This window comes from Vespa crabro, chromosome 3 (genome assembly GCF_910589235.1).
Source record: "Vespa crabro chromosome 3, iyVesCrab1.2, whole genome shotgun sequence".
Lineage (NCBI taxonomy): Eukaryota > Metazoa > Arthropoda > Insecta > Hymenoptera > Vespidae > Vespa > Vespa crabro.
In genome coordinates, this window is record NC_060957.1 from 6,956,219 (window position 1) to 6,977,592 (window position 21,374).

General features: G+C 36.8%; 1 protein-coding gene across 3 annotated transcripts in view; it reads right to left on the reverse strand.

Moving 5' to 3' along the window:
• LOC124423142 (protein neuralized) overlaps positions 1–21,374 on the reverse strand; it is a 62,838-nt gene that overhangs the window by 7,435 nt on the left and 34,029 nt on the right. The window contains exon 1 of one of the 3 annotated variants that reach the window (XM_046960583.1): positions 7,356–7,875. The exons of the other annotated variants lie outside the window; for them this stretch is intronic. Within the exon in view, the coding sequence (XP_046816539.1) occupies positions 7,356–7,449 (94 nt within the window). The 5' untranslated portion in view covers positions 7,450–7,875. Of the gene's footprint in view, positions 1–7,355; positions 7,876–21,374 lie in introns of those variants that run through there. 3 annotated transcript variants of the gene reach the window in all.

Consider the following 21,374-nt stretch of genomic DNA (forward strand, 5'->3'; position numbering starts at 1 on the left):
GAGTGCCTGATTAATTCTCTAACGAACCGAAACAGTTCACTCTTAAAGCGCTGATCGTAACTACTGTTCGAGATCTATAGATCTGCGGCAAAAATGAGTAGACGATCGGTTTCTCACGCTCCTGGTAAGGCGCGTATTAGGAACTAGTCGAGAAATGATTTTAATTTATAATTTACTCATTCTCTCTCTTTCTCTCTCTCTCTTTCTCTCTCTTACAATGTCGTACTTCTTAAAAAAAAAAAAAAAAAAAAAAGATCTCCCTCTTTCTCTCTCTCTTTTTCTCGTTTTTATTCTTCACGTATCCGTTATTACATCTCGTAATAGTTTAGAGAAGATAACTTGAGATTTCTAAGATTTTACAAAGATATTATCACCGATTAGCACGTAGTTGTAATAGTAGTTACTATTACTGATTACTTGCGATTTTCACTATGTTCTCTCGTAAAGAAGCTTTTCGTGAAGCAGTACCATTCCTCTCCGATTGTTTCCGGCCCAAGATGGATCGAAGAAAAGAGAAGAAGAATAATAAGAAGAAATTACTGGTTAAAAAAAACTACATCTTTTCGTGGTAAAAATTCAACTCTTCTTTTCTCACGTCCAAAGACGAAACGCGATAAAGAAGAGTCACGAAAGGGAAGATATATATATATAAAAGGAAAATAAATTGAGTGATTTACTCGATCGTAATAAATTCTGTTACGTTTGGAATGTTTCATGACTTTTATTACTATCATTATTATTACTATCATTATTATTATTATTATTATTATTATTATTATTATTATTATTATTATTTATTATTATTATTATTTATTATTATTATTATTATTATTATTATTATTATTTATTATTATTATTATTATTATTATTTAATACGAAAAAGTTGAACTATCTATTACGTGGTCAATGCCATGATTGAATCCCTTTAATTCATTTAATCTACAAGCCACCAATTTCTTTCTATTTAAGTATAAGAATATCTGTTTACTTAGCAAAAGAGGAATGCATCCAATATTGAATATAATGGTGATCGTAAAACTAGTTATTCTTTCTTATCGACTAATACATTTAATAGTACCACTTTGTCTGTATTCCTTCTTAAAACTTGTTAACTATGCCGACCAGTTTGCAAATCATCGACGTAGAAATGTTCAAAGGTGTAGATAAATGAGCTTGGCTCAGGTTTCGTAGAAATTCCGCTTCGATAGATCGATCGATGTCGTTGATTACTTTATATTATATTATACAATGAGTCATAGAAATATTCGAATAATTTCTGATATTAAATAAATTTTATTTAACTAAACGATATAATAATTTTTATGTAACAGCGATGGATTATATAAAGTGACAGTTTTTTTTATAATTTTTTATCACCAGTTAATTTCTCTTTATCCTTAATGCGAATCCGTCAGGTTCTTTTATTCAATGAAATGTTACAGAGGATTAAGAAGAAAAAAGTATTTAAAAAATATATACATAATGAAAAAGTTTAACTTTCCGAGCATAGTCACGATTATTGAACGGGACGATTCGTGTGATTCTAAACGTCTATCTTATTCTTGTCTTTCTCTTATTTTCTGTACTCTTGTCACCAAGGGAAAACACTTTCCATCGAAACGGACGAAAGTGGTAATCGTCAGGGTAAATGGAGTCACGGTTTATTCGGCGAGACCAACAAGAACGATGAAATGCAACGGTACACATCATAAGATTCCCACGTTTCTAGCACTATAGTTTAAATGTATTGTATAACAAAACCACACCATTCTATTATCTTCAACTCGAAAAATTATTCGTCGAGATGAAAAGATATCTCTTCTTTACTTAAACATATTATTTTTATTAATTGAAATTTTTCATTAATCAGTGGGAAAAGAAAAAAGTAAGCTTTAACATGATAAAATAACGAATATGTAATAATGTGATAAAAAAAAATAATAAAGAAAAAAACAAGGAAAGTAGATAAAAGAAAAGAAAAGAAAAATGAATGCAATTTTGTAGCGAGAAAATCTCTTGTTTGTCTCTCATCAATAACGAAGCTTCCGCAGAACGGTAAGAGCCTAGAGAGATCTTTGGCAAGCTAAAAGGGGAACTACGATGATCGAAGTAACGCACGTACAAACGGTAAGGCACTCCCGACGATTACGCTAAGGTCGTCGTGGATCGTCGTCGATCATCGTAAATCCGGCCTTTCGACCTGGCAACTATCGATCCTTCGATCTCTCTGGTCACGTACGATCGTTAATAGGCTACGAACTTGGCTCTCTGATCGCACGCATTGTTTCCAAGTAGCTACTCCGTTACTGCCATTACGACTAACTAACCAACTGCAACGTTCGCGTATAGTGATTAAGAACATTAATTTCATTTCGCGATACTCTCGGAGAAAATCTTAATTTAGATTAATTAAAAAAAAAAAAAAAAAAAAAAAGTAAACACAAGAACAGAAATGAAAAGATAAATAAATAAATGAATGAGTGAATGAAGAAAAAAGATAAAAGAAATAAAACTACAAAGAAAATTATTAATACTTTCAAGTATTCTAGATTTAATTCTTTCTTCCCCCTTATATAATTAATTATTAAAATAAAAATAGAGATTTATATACGAAGACAATTAAACTATTAAAAAGATATATTATTACGATATAATCCATAGGCGAAAAGAGACACCGATTAGAGATCAGCAAGAAAGGTTTTAAATACGAAAGTATGGGTGAAGTTTGCGAAGAATTACCTCGCGACGCGTTGGTATCACCGTCATTAAAGATAAATACTGTCTTCGCGAAGACTAAATTACCATGATTACAACGTTGACTTACTCAACGAGCCGCGATCCTTACCATAACGCGGGAGTGCAGAACATACGTTGTTGCTACCTTAGCGACATGGTCTCTATCCATTTTTATTCGTTGATCTTTCTCTTTTTCTTTCCTTTTCTTTTTCTTTTTCTTTTCCTTTGATCCTGGACTTCCTTCGCAAGAATATAAAGTTTCGTGAACGACTTCGTTCTACCACCGATGAAATTGAGTTGTATTCGAGAACCGGTTGTCCGACAGAAAGCTGAGAATTCGATCGAGCGTTGCTCTAGAGAGGAACATCCTTGAAAATATTTCTTTGTCGAATATGATCGATCGAGAATTTTTTATCGAATGAAATCTTACTGAGAGAAGATTAATGGATCAATTAATTAAAAAATCAAAACAGAAAAAAACGAAAAAAAAGAAAAAAAACAAACAAAGCAACATTAACGATCGATTACGGCTCGATCTAAATACCATGTCTTTTATCAGTCTTGCTACACCTTTATTTGCAAATCGATCCTGGTGGGAATCGATGAAAAAGCGCGAAAACACGTTGACTTTCGATAGCTCGAGGACTCGTCGTTAGGAAATGCTTAGAAGCGATCGGGGGGACGCTGCGAGAACCCGATACAGTGTCGTAGCTTTCAATCGATCGTACATGTAAATCGGCGAGTCAATAAGTATATAGTGCTATAGTAATTGGTCTATGCCCGCGCTTATGTTGTTGCCATTCGCTGGCGGTACATCTCGTGGGAAACTCTTGACACACATTCGCACGGAAGTGTGCATCTCTCTCTTTCTTGCTCTCTCTCTCTCTCTCTCTCTCTCTCTCTCTTTCTCTCTCTCTCTCTCTCTATCTCTGTTTCTGTTTCTTTCTCTCACTCCTTTTCACGTCTTCAGAAAGAGCCGCGGATTATCCGCGAGTCTCTGATGAATAATGCGGAGAGGATTTAGCAAGCTGTCCTCACACAAGATGTTTGATATTCAAGATCAAATAATAGAACGACCTCGATCATGGTGTTAAAATTCCTATCTAGACTTTTCATGTATTTTGTAATATGAAAGGAAATCATTAATGAAGTTTCATCAAAGATGTTACAAGTTGAAAAAGACACTGAATTAAATTACATTCTGAAGACCTTTCAATGTTATCTCTCTTTCTCTCTCTCTCTCTTTCTCTCTTCCTTTCTCTATCTCTTCTTCCCTTTATAGTCTGACCAAGTGAAAGCGTTTCCAATAGGACAATGCACGCCCGATGTGAACGCTCTGCACTTTGCACGATGTAAATAAACGGAGCCTTGACCGAGCTTCAGAGAGAGAGAAAGAGAGAAAGAGAAAAAGACAAAGAGAAACAGAGAAAGAGAGAGGGAGAGAAGGAGAGAGAAAACTCGATCGACGACCTGTATATTCCCCTTACGAAACGTGTCGACTTTTAATCTTGTACGTTCGATGAGTAACACGATTCACTCTCTTTCCTCGACCTGGTATAGAATAGAAGGTAAAAATAAAAGAGAAGAGAAAAATCTTTTAAACGGTTCGTCGGTTCGGAACCGAATCACTTTCTAATCATCACATCTAATTCAAGTACCAGGTTATTTTATAATTAACTAAAAGATTTGCAATTATTAATCGAAAAAAATATTTCAAACCATGTCCTCCTAAATATAAAGAGAGAAAATCTAGTACATATCTCGGCGTGAAAACATGACTCTATTTCTAAGTATACCTCCCTCTTCTTCTCTTTCTAATCTCTAGTACCTTGTCCTTCGACCTCAAGCCAAAGGAGGCTGCTGACTGTCGAGGTACTGTTAAAGTTCTGCTGCAGTGAAGCCAGAGTAATTTTCTTCTGCCGACACGGCTCGACGCCGCTTGTGAACGTATTAGAAGTTAGATCTATGTATACAAACACTGAGTGTATTAGTATAGGAAGAGGCGAGCAGGAGGGGCCTTGTTCCCACGCCCGACGCCGTGATCTTTCCTGAGCTACCTAGTCTCGAGACTAGAAGGAGATATTCCTCTTTCTCTCTCTCTCTCTCTCTCTCTCTCTCTCTCTCTCTCTCTCTCTCTCTCTCTCTTTCTCTCACACTTTAACTGGTACTAGTAATATGGGTTACGCAAGGTGGCAATGTGCGAGGCACGCTGAAATCATAATAACGCGTGCTCGTACCAAAGGAGAAACGAAAGAGACTCATTTTCGTGTGTATACATGTATAGCCTGTATGTGTATCTTTTCCATGTAGACGATCTGGTTGGATGATTAAAGAGAGGAACGACTCTTTCGCGTGCTCGCGTCCTCCTAGCGATCGTAAACAATTGCCATATTAAGCTACCAGCAGGCACACGCGATCGAGAAAGATGCGCTAGAACGATTAGGGGAAAATTAGATATAACGATACGAAAGGGTCTTTGAACTTGGACTCGCGAACGGATATCGACGAGAAATCCGTAAGATTTTCTTTGACCGTTATGATAAATGGTAGAGAAATATTCTCTGGGCGAGGCATTTATAAATATTTTATATTTATATTAATGATTTAGATTTTTTTTAATATAATCGGTATAACATGAAATGTTTGAAAAATATATTTTATCGTAATTTTTGAAAAATTAATATTATTTAATGACAATAAATATTTGTTGAAGAAATTATCTATTTTTTCCTCTTCTTTCTTTTTTTTTTCAACGTAAAATATTATTAGAAAAATATCATTCAAAAGGAAAAAAAAGGGATGAAACTTATCAAGAATCGTTGACTTCACCTATTAAATCTACTCATCATGATGACAATATATTCAATGAGGACCAAGATCTCTATCTATTCTGAAAGGAAGGAATGGAGTTTTTTTGATTTCTTTGACCTCGCGATGAGAGTCTCAACTCGTCGGGTTCCACGAAAAATTCTTTCATTTCTTTTTTTTTACTTTGTCTTTGGATACAAACTAAACAGTTCTTTCTTCATTTTTATCATCATTGTAAGCCAAATTGGTTAAGTTCGTACAAAAGCATAAGGATAGTTCAATTTTTGAAGGGATAGCAAAACACGACAAGTGCAAATTCCCATTGCGCGACATTTTTAAAATACGAACCACGAATCATCTATGGAACAATCGGATTAACGAAGTTAAACGAGATAGGGTGGCATGTTCTAATTCGCTCTCCTACACCCTTCTATAAACGTTCTCTATAAAATGGACGAAGAGTTGTGCATCTGTCATGTTTCGCACGTTAACTTTTGAGTATAGGATTTGCGGGGGTGTAAGTAGAAGAGCTAGAGGAGAAGAAGGGGAAGAGGAGGAGAATGAGAAGGAGAAAACGGGACCAGCCCCTTTCGATCTTTTTTTTTTATGTCCTTTGAACAGGGAGATTAACGGTTTTTCTTCCGCTCGAACCGCTCGTTCAAAGATTAATTCAATCTGTCGAGAAAAATGACGCGTGTTTTTCATCGAAAATAATCAAGAAATCTTAATTCCTTTTATTTTATTATATCTTTGAAAATTTTTCAGTCTCGTCGATTATATTGAAACTTTGTTTTATATACTTTATCCTTTAAGTTTCTTTTATCTCGAATAATTCAGGTAAAAGCTATTGATTTTAGATAAGAAAACTGATCATAACCGAGCATAACTTGTTTTCGACTTTTTGAAAAGAGAAACTTTAAGGAGAGTCCAAATATCGTTGAAAAGTAAACAACCCTTTTCTTCTCTTTTTCTTTTTTAAATTATACGATGCACCGATCCGATTTAATGATTAATTAAACGATGAAGGATTGCTCGTTAAGATATTAGAAAGTCAGCGATTTGTTCATGATTTGGAACGATATTTAAAATAATTCGTTTCTACTAAGAAATTTTTCTTTCTTCTTTGTTCTTTTTTTTTTCGATAGGTTTTATCTCGCACCGACTATTGCAAGAACGTTGTCGTTGCCATCGTCGCTGAATGATGACTCATGGTAGAGAGCAGCGTTAATGAAATTCTACTTCCTCGTGGATACGACAAAGAGACTCGTGTTTTAAATACTCGAGAATGGGCCGCCATTGCGCCAATTTTGAGAAATAATCGTCTTGGGTGTGGCCACCTTCCCGCGTCTCTTTTTTTTTTTAAATACATTCCTTTTTCTCGACTGATTAAATTCTTTATTTGACATTTGTATTCTTTTGTCTTTTTACGTTTTTCATTTCTCTTAGAAAAATGCTACGCGACCCGCAATAACAATGATCGTTATAAAGAAATACTTAAAAAAAGAAAATGAACATTAAAAAAAGAAGAATACAAAAAATCTCGAGGATCATAGTCAACGTAATTTTAGTTTATCATTCAGTTATTATTTGAGAGCACTCGTGAAATGGTTCACGCTCTATAAAATGCTCGTAACGTCAGGAGCGTTGGTAGATCCTTAGCGGGAGAGTTGGTCGGTTGGTCGAAAGAAACTGAATGTAGGGACAAAAAGAGAGGAGGGGAAGGGGGGAGAAAGAGAGAGAGAGACAGAGGGGGAAAGAGAGGAAAAAAGAGGAAGCTTGCCTTTTTTTTAGATTTTTTTTGTTATACTCACCGAAAGCGTTTCCCGAGAGTCTCAACCGTGCCACTCTGGTGGCCCTGTTAACGGTCAACGGTCGTCTCGGTCGATGATAAGACAAAGCCATCATTTTTTCTAGTCAACGATTGTTGCCAGAATTCATAAGAAAATTCTTTTATCTTTTCTTTTTTTTTTCTTCTATCACTTGAAAATTAATTTTGAAAATCCCGCTAAATCTTGAGATGTCTCCCAAAAGGGCAAGGGGAAAGATTCGTTGGGATTTAGAGGGTAGAAGGGGAAGAAAAGATGGCGTTGAAGTACGGCAAAAAAGAGGGGGTTGGAAGGTAAGGAACAAACATATATATATATACACACACACATACAAAGATGCACGTGCACGCGAGAGTACTTCACTGCCGTGATTTTCGCGATCGAGACCGGATGGAAAACGAATAGAACAAAGAGGAATAAAGGAAAAAATCAGAACGAAACGAAACCTGACGAAAACGAACGCGGAGTCGTCGGTAAAAGGCGGGCAGCTTGAACCACGCCACTACAACGACTGGCTTTCGTTGCTGAAGCAAACTACTCCCCATCTGCTGTATTGCTTACTGCCCCAACTCCCTGCTGCTGTCATTATCCGAGCGCACGACTGTGTGTATGTGTGTGTGTGTATTCGTAACGTGCGTGATTATATTTGTGTGTACTCTCTCTCTCTCTCTCTCTCTTTTACACGCATACACATATAGAGAAGCGCCCGCACGTACCAGCAGGATGAAACCTTACAAAATAAAAAGAAACTTCTTCAACGTATTTTTAAACGGAGATATTGCATATATATATAGATACACATACACGTATACATACATACTATGTATGTATGTGTGTCTAATATGTATGTATAATATATATATATATATATATATATATATATATATATATATATATATATATATATATATATGATATCTCTTTGAGATAAAAATGCTTATCACCGATGAGAGTCCTTGCTTATTCGAATTGAATTCGTTTATCGAGATTTTATTGAAGAAACCTATGATTAATCTATCTCTTATCTTTCTTGAGATATTATTCGGACACTGAACACCTATTATCTCAAATGCCAATTGTTTTCAATATCATAAAATAACAATCGTTCTACATTTAATATCGTTAAAATCGTTCTACGTTGTAAAAGAAATTCTTTTGAACTTATATATAAAATGATATAATCGATTCGGTAAATGATTTTCTTCATGAGATAAAAGTACTTATACAAATACGTACATACATACGTTCGGAGTATTTAGGAAAGAGCGAATGTATGCGTATGTATGTCGCAGCTGCAGCTGCTCGCAGGAGAAGGACAACGGCAACGGCAACGGCAACGACGACGACGACGACGACGACGACGACGACGACGACGACGACGACGACGACGACGACGACGACGACGACGACGACGACGACGACGACGACGACGACGACGACGACGACGACGACGACGACGACGACGACGACGACGACGACGACGTCGACGATGATGATGGAACGATGCAAGAGTGGAGAAGAGAGAAAAGGTGAGGAGAGAAGAGAGAGGTACTTTAGGGATGGTAACGAAACCGTGACAACGGTTGCGCACCACCTGGCCTCGGGAAGCCAGCAGCAGCGAGAAAGAACACCGGGCCTCTTCGACATTGGCGTAGACCTTCTTTTTCCCCCACCTTTCTTTCCTTACACATATAAATAGTGGGGATAAACTAAAAAAGAACATGAGAGAAAAAAAAGAGAGGGGTGGTACAAAAGAGTGGCTGCCTTTTAGAATTCCAACATCCTACGAGAGCGAGAGCGAGAGCGAGAGAGAGAGAGAGAGAGAGAGAGAGACAGAGTGATATTATTTCGGCTAACTCTCCTCGACGATATATAAATATCGATCGACGATACTCCTATAATGTCACAATGGGTGGGGTATGTTTTGTCCTCGAGATGTCCTGTGTAATCCATACCACCACGTTAATTTGCTCATCCTTCTTACTAAAAGTTTTATAAAATTGTTTGCTCTTACTTTCAATCGAAAATGTTTATTTCTATCTCACGATCTTTGTTCTTAATCTTTTATAAATTAATTTTTTTATTTGTGTCTAAAAACAATTATAAGGTATAACTTATTTATAATTTAGTTAAGAGAAAAAAAGAAAGAACAGCAAGACTCGCAATAAAGATCTTGGTTTGAAACAGAAAGTAGTTATTTCAAGAGTCATCTTGTTAATAATTAATTCATCGTCCCTGTTAACGAGTCAAAAAATACGTAATATATTATTTACTATAATGTGGAACATCTGCTCACAATAGCGGTGACTCTCTGTATCCTCTCTTTGTGGGGGCGAACGTTAACATTGTCAAGGGGAAAAGAAGATGAGAATATAGATGGATACGACCTTTCGATGTTGAGGAGAGAATTATTTTTATACTTTGTTTCGCTTCTGCCTCGTTAAATCTTTCTCGTCGCATCGGGGAGTAATTAAAGTGCATCATGATGATGCACGTAGTTCAATGAACAAACAAAAGGATTTTATACGCTTCGCGCGTATATTACGTCACGTTTCTCAAGTCTAAAATAAAAGAAGAAGACGAAGAAAAAGAAAAAGAAAAAGAAAAAGAAATAGAAAATTCTTGGCAAATAGAAAATTCACGTCGTGATGTCGACTCTGTGCTCGATCGATTTATCCCTTTTAAAGTTTCCTATGTACCTTCCTGAGATCGAAGCGAATGACTCTCTTCTTGAACGTTTCACGCACAACGAATAAATCCATCGTCGATAACATGGAAAAATTAATTTCCCGTGAGTCCAAATGCGATTCGTTGTGCCATCGTGCATGATAATTTTTCCCGCGTATCAAATGGAGAAGAGAAAATCCTCAATTGATGGATGAAGGAAACGTTTGTCCGTGGTATTAATAAGGATAAGGAGAAGGAGAAGGAGGAGATGCGTGAACATAGCAAATGATGCGATCGACGTCGAAATTCCGATCGTTTGCGGCTCGATGATTTTCACGGAGCATTAGCATACTTGATCGCATAATGTTCGCGCGTATAATATACGCATCAGGATCAGATTAGGGTCGAGAACCTGGACCCCATGTACTTACTCTTCTCGATCACTTGAAAGAACAACGTTATGTTATACTCGACGTATAGAGTAACAATGTCGGTACAGAGCGTCTCAGTGAACGGCAACGAACTCGTCCGGACTGATCGATCGTTACCCTTCCATGGAAACGAGAAAAGCGAACGAATACTCTGTTATTCTTTTATTTTTATTTTTATTAGGTTGATCGTGGAACGATCGTAACATTACTATAGAATAAAAATAGTACCTTGATCTTAACCATGATTATTATTAGAAGTAATACTATAAAATTAAATAATTAGGATCATTATATGGATCAAATTTTTTTCCCCATATATTTCATTAATCTATCTTGTAATTAAATTTAATTAATATGTAATAATAAAATGATTGTATACAGAGGACTATCTCCTACAGCTTTTAGTAAAGACACAAATACTACGAATAAGGATCGTTCCTATTGATAAGATGAATTTCCCTTTTCATGATACCTCGGCCCTCCGAATAAAAAAAAATAAAAAATAGGAGAAAAAAATACGTTTGAAGTCAAAGGGAGAAGGATAGGTAGAAGGGACGAACGCGTTAAGCCCTGGAGTCGTGTAGCGGATTTTCTATAGAATTTCCATGGAAGCCGACACCGAGCTCAACCCCACCAAGTCCAGGGAGTAACGGCAGAAGCAGCAGCAGTAGCAGCAACAGTAGCAGCAGCAGTAGCAGCAGCAGCAGCAGCAGCGGTGGCACCACCACTACTACCACCACCACCAGGAACACTACTACTACCACCATGCTCGTCCATGGGGGTTGATATCGTAATAGAAGCTGTATCGATCCCGCCCCCAACAGAGCAGACTGGCTGTTGTCAGGGGGTTGATAACGATATGCAAGCTCTGCACGCACTATATATGTATATATATGCTCACGACAAGGACTTCGTTTCGTTTGTCATCAGAGTGAGAGAGAAAGAGAGAGAGAGAGAGAGAGAGAGAGAGAGAGAGAGAAAGAGAGAGAGAGAGAGAGAGAGAGAGAGACAACGAGATAAAGCTTTTATTTCGTCTTTCTCTATATCGTATATGTATACTATTCCAAGCTCGACGAATTTCAAAGAAAATTTTTATTTGGCAATCTCGTCGATTTCTTTTTACATTTCTGTTCGATTTTATCGATTAGATTTATCAACTATGATGATAGCCATACGATAACGGTTAACTTCGCTTCGACGCTTGGGAAAAAGCGATTTCTCTCTCTCTCTCTTTCTCTCTTCTTTTTGTTACCTCTTTTGAAATAAAAATAAAAATAACGCGAGAGCCATTCTCCCTTCGAACGACGGAGTGAAAAAGCGAGCGAGGGTGAAGTGACGGGCATGTCGAGCGAAATTTCATTCATTTTTTGATTCGCGATCAACGCCGAATCTCGGTAAGCTTTGATCGACGCTCTTGAAATCACACGCTTTTCCAACACTCGAGTTTTCTACGGTAAAAGCGTCATAGATATTACGTCAATTATTTTTATTTCTTCGACAAAAAAAGTTCGGCATGAGTTCGAAAAAATAATCTATCTTTCTATCAACGGATACTTGCTTTTAGCGTGTATGTATATTTTAAGGAGACGTAGAAGGAAGAGAAAGAGGAGGTGAAAGAATACTACCTTGCTTCAATTTGCATGTGAATTCCCACGAACGGCTCCAAGCTATCCTACACAAGAGAGAATAAGAGAGAGAGAGAGAGAGAGAGAGAGAGAGAGAAAGAGAGAGAGAGAGAGAGAGAGAGAGGAAAAGATCTGTATTCTCGCGACAGGAAGGGATCAAGAAACGGTCGATTTCTCCCCTCAGGATATTAATGGCAGATGGATCCAGTCGTGTTTCCTTATAAAATCGATCACCCTTATAATTCGTAGTTCCTCGAGAAAAATAAATAAATTTTATTAAAATTCTTTACGATGACAAATACGTTCTATTTTACATAAAGATACAAATTTTGAATAATTCATGAAATATAAAAAGAATTTCTTCGATAAGACGTCTTATTTATTTACAAATAATTTCTAAATATTTATTAATTATCCTTAGATCTACTTTCGAATTTTCTATCGACTATACGAAAGATTTGTTCCACTCGTAGATTCGAAACGGAAGTAGTCTAGAATACGCACTATCGTAATAAAAGAAAGATACCATGCAATTCTTTCGATACGAATTATAAGGAAAATAAGCGAAACTCGTTCAGATAGGCAAGTAAACTTTATTAAGAGGCTTGTTGAAGCTCGAAGAGGTTACCGAGGTGACCATTAAGGTGAAATCATGGCTAATCGTGTAGTCGTTCTCTCCTAAAGAGAAACTCATGCAATTTTTCACTGAACAATGAGCAAGAAGAGCTTTATGAAAATTTATCTACGTATATATAGATATCTATATGTATATGGTAATGCATGGGAGAGGTCTCATTAATGTCGTCGACGTGTCTACGGATTGAATTATTCGTGCGTTATCAAGAAGGACTACCTCGAGTGCGTTCGATTAACGTTGAAGACTCTCTTCCTCTCTCCCCTCCTCCCTCCCCCTCTCTCTCTCGAATGCATATTCATCAAATAAACTCCGCATGCTTTTTTTTTATCATCTCATTCAACTATAGAGAACGACTGAGAGACAATGACACGAAGTCAGAAAAGCGATCTCAGACGGAAACCAAGTTGAAATTTCTTCTCTCTGATTGTTTATATCCCAATTTTCGAGAAGTTTCGAAACTCTGACGATTCACAGAAGACGATCAACGCGAAGATACATAAATCAAGTCGAAGAAACGCCAGAAAGTCGATTGGAGTTTACACCGAAATTCCCGATTACGACCTCGTTTCTTCACGATCCCTAACCAACACACGAAATTTGCATTCGCAATAGTTCGATAGTTCATCTAATATTGAAATACTATGCTTCAAATTTATACAATCGATACCATAATTACCAATTTCAAAATTACGGGATGAATGATCCTGAAATCGTTCTCTATTCCTGAATTTCCATCGTGATCGTTCTCCTTTCAATCGATAACGAAGAAATCGAAGGAAGTTGATGTTTACTTCGACTTCAGCGATAATGTTGGCCGTTTTCATTCGCGTTTACTCGAACGACGTTGGTTTATCGCAAAACGAGCACTTTCGCGGTTCGCCACACGTGGTCTTCGAAGAATTTCCTGATATTAGTATTTCACTTTGTTCTGTAAAATTGATGAGAGAACGTTTCAAGATTCGATATAAAAAGCTTTACTGATAAACAATTAGAATGAATAAAAAAAAATCCAAATGTCTAAGTACTCTGGATACTTCATTTATCTTCATTATTATTAACTAGGTTTCTATATTGTATAATGAAATTGGCCTATTTGCTAACTTTATGAATAAAGATGGGAGGAAGAATAAGAAGAACCAGAAGAAAGAGAAGAAGATCATTAAGTCAATTAACGATCCTAATTAAGTCCTTTATTCTACTAGTACTCTCCAAGAAAGCAAACTTTTCTTAATATCAATGAGATACTTTTCGGAACGATCTATCGATCAATTTTCATGAATAGCTAATGTCTAATCATCATTATGACAAGGATGATCATCGAGTGACCTAGCTCTTTCTTCGAATAAAATCGAGCTAATTGAGTCAACTGTACATACGTTATTATTGACAAACTTCCTGCGATTAGAAGTAATAATGGACGTTGCTTTGAACGATACGTGGGTGGTGATAAGAAGGATGAGAAAGTGTGATTCTAACTAAGGGTCACGTCACGGTTACCGTTTGAACTTTGACACTCTCGACAATTAAATCATCGTCCATCCTCCATTCAGTCGTTGACTTGTTCATTGAGGCGCCATGTTCTTTCTCTATCTAAATTACGCGTGGGTCGTCCTTCCTTCTTCTCGTCTTTCATTTCGCATTTCGTAGTGGTTTAGGTGGGCGGAAAGGATGTTCCGTATAACAAGCGAGAAATTAGGGGGAACATCAGGTCGATGATTTCTATACCGACTTGAATACGTTATCTTGTTACTGAAATGATTCTTATATAAGAGAGAAAGAAAAACATTATCGAAAAAATGTTCACCTCTTCGTCTGTTTCGTAAAAAATATGATTTCTGGCATAAAATAAAATTATGATTTTTGACATGATTTTGTCATCGATAAAAAAGAAAACGGAATAATTTTCTTTTAAATGAAACAAAAAATTTTATAATGATGTATCGTTTTGAATTTCAATGTTTCCCATTCTTATAAATATAAATCTTTCGAGATGAATACTGCCAATTATCGAGTCTCGTAGAAATAATAATTGTACTGTTCTTCATCGCGAGGTTAGAAAAAAAAAGAAGAAAAAGGGAAAGAAAAAAAATAATGATTGAGTGATCGTAAAAGTGTAAAGTATATTTCGATTTAGGAAATCCTTAATTACTTAGCATGATTTTCTTTTGCCAGACGTTCGGGATACTACCTAGTTAGAATGGTTTATCGCTTATTTTACGAGTGAACGAAAGAGTGTTAGGATTGCTTTAAAAGCACAGTACTTTACTTGGTTGTTATTTGATCATAGTCGAAAAAGAGATTCGGTCTCGCAACATTTGTTCCATTAAAGTCTAGAGGAGAGTCCCAAGTCCCGAGAGTAATACGTATACGCGAGGGTGTAATGCTCCTAGGGATTCGTGTCTCTTCGCGAGTAGTTACGACCCTTCGTTCGGTCTTCTAAAAATGAGTCATCCATTGAAACGAATCATGTATGGTCACTTGAAAGTCAATTAAAATGAGGATTGAAAAGAGGTAAGCGCAAAAGCTCTTATTTCCTTTTTTTTCTTTTTTTTATATTATTATATTCTACGTACTTGTAACAAGTAACATAAAAAGATTCAGAAAGAAAAATGTCTTAATATGCGGAGTACAATGACACTAAAGCATAAAATAAAAGAGAAGAGAAGGAGAGAGAGAAACGGAGAGAGAGAGAGAGAGAGAGAGAGAGAGAGAGAGAGAGAGAGAAGCCAGCTCGCTGCCAGACGAAAGCTCGATGATCGAAGAATGGCTTCGTCGTCGGTGTCTCAACATTTGTTCCATAAAAAGCACGGTGAATGCTCCTGGGGGGCAGTAGAGCATCTATGGAAAGAAAGAGAGGGGAAAAAAAGGAAACCTTAAAAAGGCAGTCTCGATAAATCTCAACGAGGGTTCTCTTCGTCGTTCGAGACGACGGGGAAGAAAAATACATTTTTTTTTCTTTTTCTCTTCTTTTCTCTTTAACGGATGTCCCTACAAATGCTTTCATTAATATTCCAAGAATGATTTTCATTTACTATTATTAAAACAACGCATGATTCGAGGTAGATATAATATTATGGAAGTGAACAAAAAAGAATGAACGTTTCGTGTTAATTTAAAAAGAAAATTTTTTGACGATAAATACATTATCGGGAGAAAGAAATTTAATTAGAAAGTCGACTATCGACTTTCTAAAAGTAGAGCTAACGAAAAGCTCTCACGCAAGACCTCGGGGCTTTCTTCTGTCTCTGGATCGCATCTCGTATATGGCACTTCACGAACGACGACAGATGTTCGGCAGTTACATGCCGTGCGGTGTGCTTACACAATCTCTCTCTCTCTCTCTCTCTCTCTCTCTCTCCCCCTCTCTCCCTCTCCCTCATTCACTCACTCATTCGTTTACTTTCTTCGAGCAGATAGTAAATTACAACAGTGGCTTTTTGCTTCGATAATAAAATTACGTGTTGCCCTTTAAAAAAAGTCAATAGAAGATAATAAAAAATATTCATAAGTCTTATATTTCTCCAACGTGTTTTTATTTTCTTTTTCTTTCCTATACATATATATATATATATATATATTTTTTTTTTTAACGAAGATTAAATTTAAGATAATCTCATTAAGAAGGTAAGATAAAGATACGTAGAAATAGGAAAGGTTTCATAGTAAATAAAAACATTAATTTATTTAATTGAACAACTCAATGCATTTTCATGTATTTCAGAGCACGTGCTCGTCTTTAGCGTCAGATGCAAACCACATATACTTTACTTATATACTAGCACCATTAAATCTACACTAGTTGCTTCCGGTGTAGGAAGTTTACGAAGAGGGAAGGTAAAGGAGAAAGAGAGAAAGAGAGAGGGGGGAATGCACGTGCACCCTAACCTAGGGTGTTCACGCACCTTGCTTCCTTCTCCTTTGCTTTCATATGCGTACGAGAGATATGATCCCTTTTGATGGAATAAACTTTTCTACTACTATTACTATCTTTCTCTATTCTGTTCATTTCTTAGAAACGAATATCTCGCGAGTATCTAATCTATCCTCATCATAATGCCACGTTCGTTCTACCTGTAATTAAGTACCGGCACGAGTTACGTTCCAGCACCTTCGTGGAATAACGAAATAAAACTTTTTAATTATCATTTCCATGACTTTTTTTACTAACTACTTCACAAGTATGGATAACTGTTCGGCCAATTCGCTTGGCGTTCAAACTCAAAAGTACTATGCACTTATGTACGTGTTAATGCTTTTTTTATCTTTTATTTTTTCTTTTTTAAAGAGCAAAATATTCATTCGTCATTCGAATTTCGAGATAAATCACTTATCTACAGAAAAATTCGATATGAGCAGGGAAACGATTAAACTACATCAACTTCCGCTAGTGATTTCAGCTCATTTCCGCTCTCTATATTTACTAACAGGAAACAGAAACTGGACGCTTATCTACCTGCCCTTTTTTAAACTAAGAATCTCTACGTATTTACCAAAACTATGTTGCGAGATGATATTTAGATACGTTTAGACATATATCGATTTTGAAGGAAGAATCTTAAGCGAGAATCTTCGTTTTATCTCACGAACTTCTCGAGTTATCTCTTTGTTCGGAATGATGTTCCTTGGGATAGCAAATGTATTTTCGTTAGGATAAAGGGATTTTTGTTGGAATTTCCAAAGATATGACGCGTCTTTAACTAAAAATTATCTTAAAAATTTTCACGGAAATACAATTGACAATGACAGACATTGACTAATTTGAACGTCATGATAAAACAAAAAAAAAAGAAAAAAGAAGGAAAGAAGAAAAAAACACTAACAAAATCACTACCACGTGGAAACGTAAAGATTAAATTATTAGTAAAGATAAAATTATCTTCTCGAGGAAGACATTTCGGTATTTCCGATCATTTCAGAATAGGAATGTCCTTGCTTTCGAACGGTTCAACCAGCTGATAGACGATACGGAATCATCGGCAAACCGGTTGGCAAAACGCTCGTGGGAACAAAGACGGGTTTTATTCGCGAGTGTGACGTCATGAACGAAGCGGAAAACGGGTGGGTGGATAGAAAACACGCATGTAAATGAAAAGAATGAGAAAGAAGGAGTCAGTGAGGACGGTCAGTTATCGATTTCTTCAAAAGTTTCTCGGTTTATTTATTTTTTTTTTTTTCTTTTCTTCTTTTCATCTTACATTAATGCAACTGATATTTATGCAAGACAAAAAAAGAAAAAAGAAAATAAAGTTCGAGTTAACTAAATAATATTCTAACGTTCATAATGTACGTTTCAATCACAATGCAAACATGTCGAAAGATCATGAATATAAAACAAGCATATTAGTCATATAATCAATTTAATTCCGATCATTAAATACCAAACCGTGAATCACCTTCCGTTCCGTTTTATGTCCGATTTATAGATTGAAACCTGCCGAGAAGAAATTACACGCAAAATAGGACTTCCCTGGCCGATTTGTCGACTAACCAGTTTCGAAATACTCGAGCATTACCAGGCTAGCTCATTGTCCGATCTTCCAACTTGGTAAACCAATGAGTCAGTCTTGGACTTACGACTTGAAGAGAGTAAAAAGAAGGGAGAGAAAGACAGAAAGAGAATGAGAACCCATTGGTAGTCGACGAGTGAAAGAGAAAAAAAGCAAGTTCCTATAACACGCGGCACGGTCTTGAATTTTCTTATTTGCTTCAGCTATGACGCAAGGTTTCTCGTTTAAACGACGATGATGATAACGACGACAGCAGCAACGTAAACTCCACCTGCGTCAGTGTAAGAAAAAGAGGACTTTGAAAGCGCGAGATTCTGTCTGAGAATCTCTGCGAGAAGGGAAGGTATGATTCACCACGGCAACCCGGTAATAAAAAAAGAAAAAATAAATAATATCGTAAGAGAAGAGAAGACGAGAAGGAACGAAGGAAGAAAGAAAGAGAGAAAGAGATAGAAAGAGAGAGAGAGAGAGAGAGAAAGAAAGAGTGAGAGTGAGAGGGAAAGAGAGAAGGATTATACTCTACTCTTCCTTTTCTTTATCCTTTTACCCGAACCAGTCGATGAGGTAAGAAGCGAAAAGCATTACTCGTCTCTCCACAGAGAATTCCCTACCGATCAGCTGATCTTCTCTTTCTTTCTTATCGAAGCAAGGTTTTCTCATCAACTTGCGAATCGATCGATTTGTACTCACATCGCTTCGATTCTATTTCTAGCCATCGACTATTTTCTCTCGTTTCACGAAGGAATTCTACGATTATTTTTTTTCCTTTCTTTCTTTCTTTTTCGAGAAGAAAATAGTTCTCTCTTTCTCTCTCTCTTTCTCTTTCTGTGATTTTTTTTGAACCGTGCATTTTCTTTCTCTTCTACTTTTTGGTCCATGAAAATAAACCAACGAGTCTTTTGATCGCCTAGTCTCGACGATAATCGGCGCATGCATCGACGAAAGACATGAAAGAAGGAAAAGACGAAACGGTCATTTCTACATGTGTTCAGGTAAAAGTAGAGTCTAGAAAATTTAAAGGTGATCGTACCATCAGTTGTTCGCTCTGCTCTAACGACAGAAGGGAAGTTTAAAGAGGACAGAAAGAATAAGAGAGGAGGAAGAGAACGAGAGAGAGAGAGTCTTACGTTATTCTCAAGGATAAAAAAGAACGAGGGTGAAAACTGCGAGGGGTTGCTCGAACAGCTGCCAACGTAAGAATAGTCAGCTGGGACTCGACCTACTCCGAAAGAAATAAAAAAAATCTGTATACTTGATTTCGTTAAAAAAAAAGAAAGAAAGAAAGAAAGAAAGAAAAAGACAAAAACGAAAAATAAAAAAACAAACAAAAACAAAATATAAAGCAAAATGTATTGCCTTGTCCTTATCTAAAAACTCGTATTTCCTTAACTACGACAAATAATGTTCGATCGTTCTTTCAGTTAATTAATTGGTAAAATTAATATTCATACCCATAACTAATTTTTACAATTACGTAGTTCGATACGGAAATCGTTTTCTTTCACGTAACAATCGCCACGCGTCTGAAGACAAACGAGCCCATAAAAACCGGTCCGACTGGCTGATTTTTAAGGACCTCCTCACTCTTCGGACCTCCTACAAAGTTCAACAGACGAAAAGAGTTGTACTCAGCGTTGGTCCATCGAAGCTAAATGAATTCGAAATCTCTTTTCCCTTTTCGACCTAAGAAAACCAATTTTACTGTTTCATTATCATCCCTTTTTTTGTATTAATAAAGAAAAGTATTGAAACACGATACCAAAAAAAAAAAAGATAAATGATAACCTTTTCCAAAAAGAATTCCAAAGAAATAAAAGAGAAAAAAAAGAAAAAGAAGAAAAAAGATTTCCTTTCATTTATGACTACCCTTTTCATTTTTTACGATGTAAAATCTTACTAGCCTAGTCCGATGGAGTCTCTTGGTCGTCGTTGTAGCCGGCGATGATGCTTTTGTCTCTCGGCGTCATCGGTGTGCTTTAAAATTCGCTCTAAGAGATATCGGCGAAAAGCCATGAAGAGAAGAAAAGACGCAAGGAATGATGTTGATGCTGCTGCTACTACCGCTACCACTACTACTGCTACTGCACTGCTACTGCTACTGCTGCTGCTATTACTACTACTTCTGCTATGGCAGACAAGACAAAAAGTTCTCTGGGAAAAGAGACGAAGAAAGAAAAAGAGAAGAGAGGAAGAAGGTTTCCACTTCGCAAAAGCTGTCGCTGACAATGGACGCTGCTCGTGGAAAAAAGGGTCGTGACTGGTTGGGAACAGCGAATATCTGATGAGGACGGTATGTATGGGATAGGGCGGAGAGACGGGATAACGCGACAGAGAAAAAGAGAGAGAAAGAAAAAGACAAGAGCAAGAGACTCGCGTGGTTACTGCTAAATCATCCATTGAAGGAAAAGTCGGTCAACGATGCGAACGCATACACTGGAATACGCGTGTATGTTGGGATAGATATGTACGGATAAACGATGCTGTAGCTACGGGGGGAAAAAAGAAAAAAGTAAAAAAAATCGAGCTGTACGAAAGACTCGCAGATAAGTACAATCTACCTGGCAGACTCGATAGGTAGGGAAAAACGGGGGTGGTAGAACTTTTTGGAGATGCGAAGGATGAAACGATGAAAACGAGCAAAGGATGGGAAAAAGAGAGAGAGAGAGAGAGAGAGAGAGAGAGAGAGAGAGAGAGAGGGTAGGGGGAAACGATAATGATAGAGAAAAATAGAAGAGTATCGCGTTTAATAAAAATTCGAACCTGAGAAACAAATGAGACACTCCCATGACCTACTTTTCTCTAACGTATTGTTTCACTTTTTTTAAAAGATACTTTTTTTCGACTATAAATCGAAATTCACATTTTGATAACCGATTGTACTCAGATATGTATTTTTATTTTCTTCGAAGTAAAAGCGGTAAGAAGTTACACTCGATAATGAAGCGTTTGTCGTAAACGATAGGATCGAATAAGGAGAACGAAATGAAGCGACCAGTCTCGCTGTCGACAAGGACGACAACTATTAGCGAGAGATTTCGATTGAACATAAAAGAGAATGGAGGGGGTTGCTACCGTCGAAGACTAATGGCTCTCGTCGTCGTGCTTTTCGATAGATATATCGAAAAACTCGGGTCATG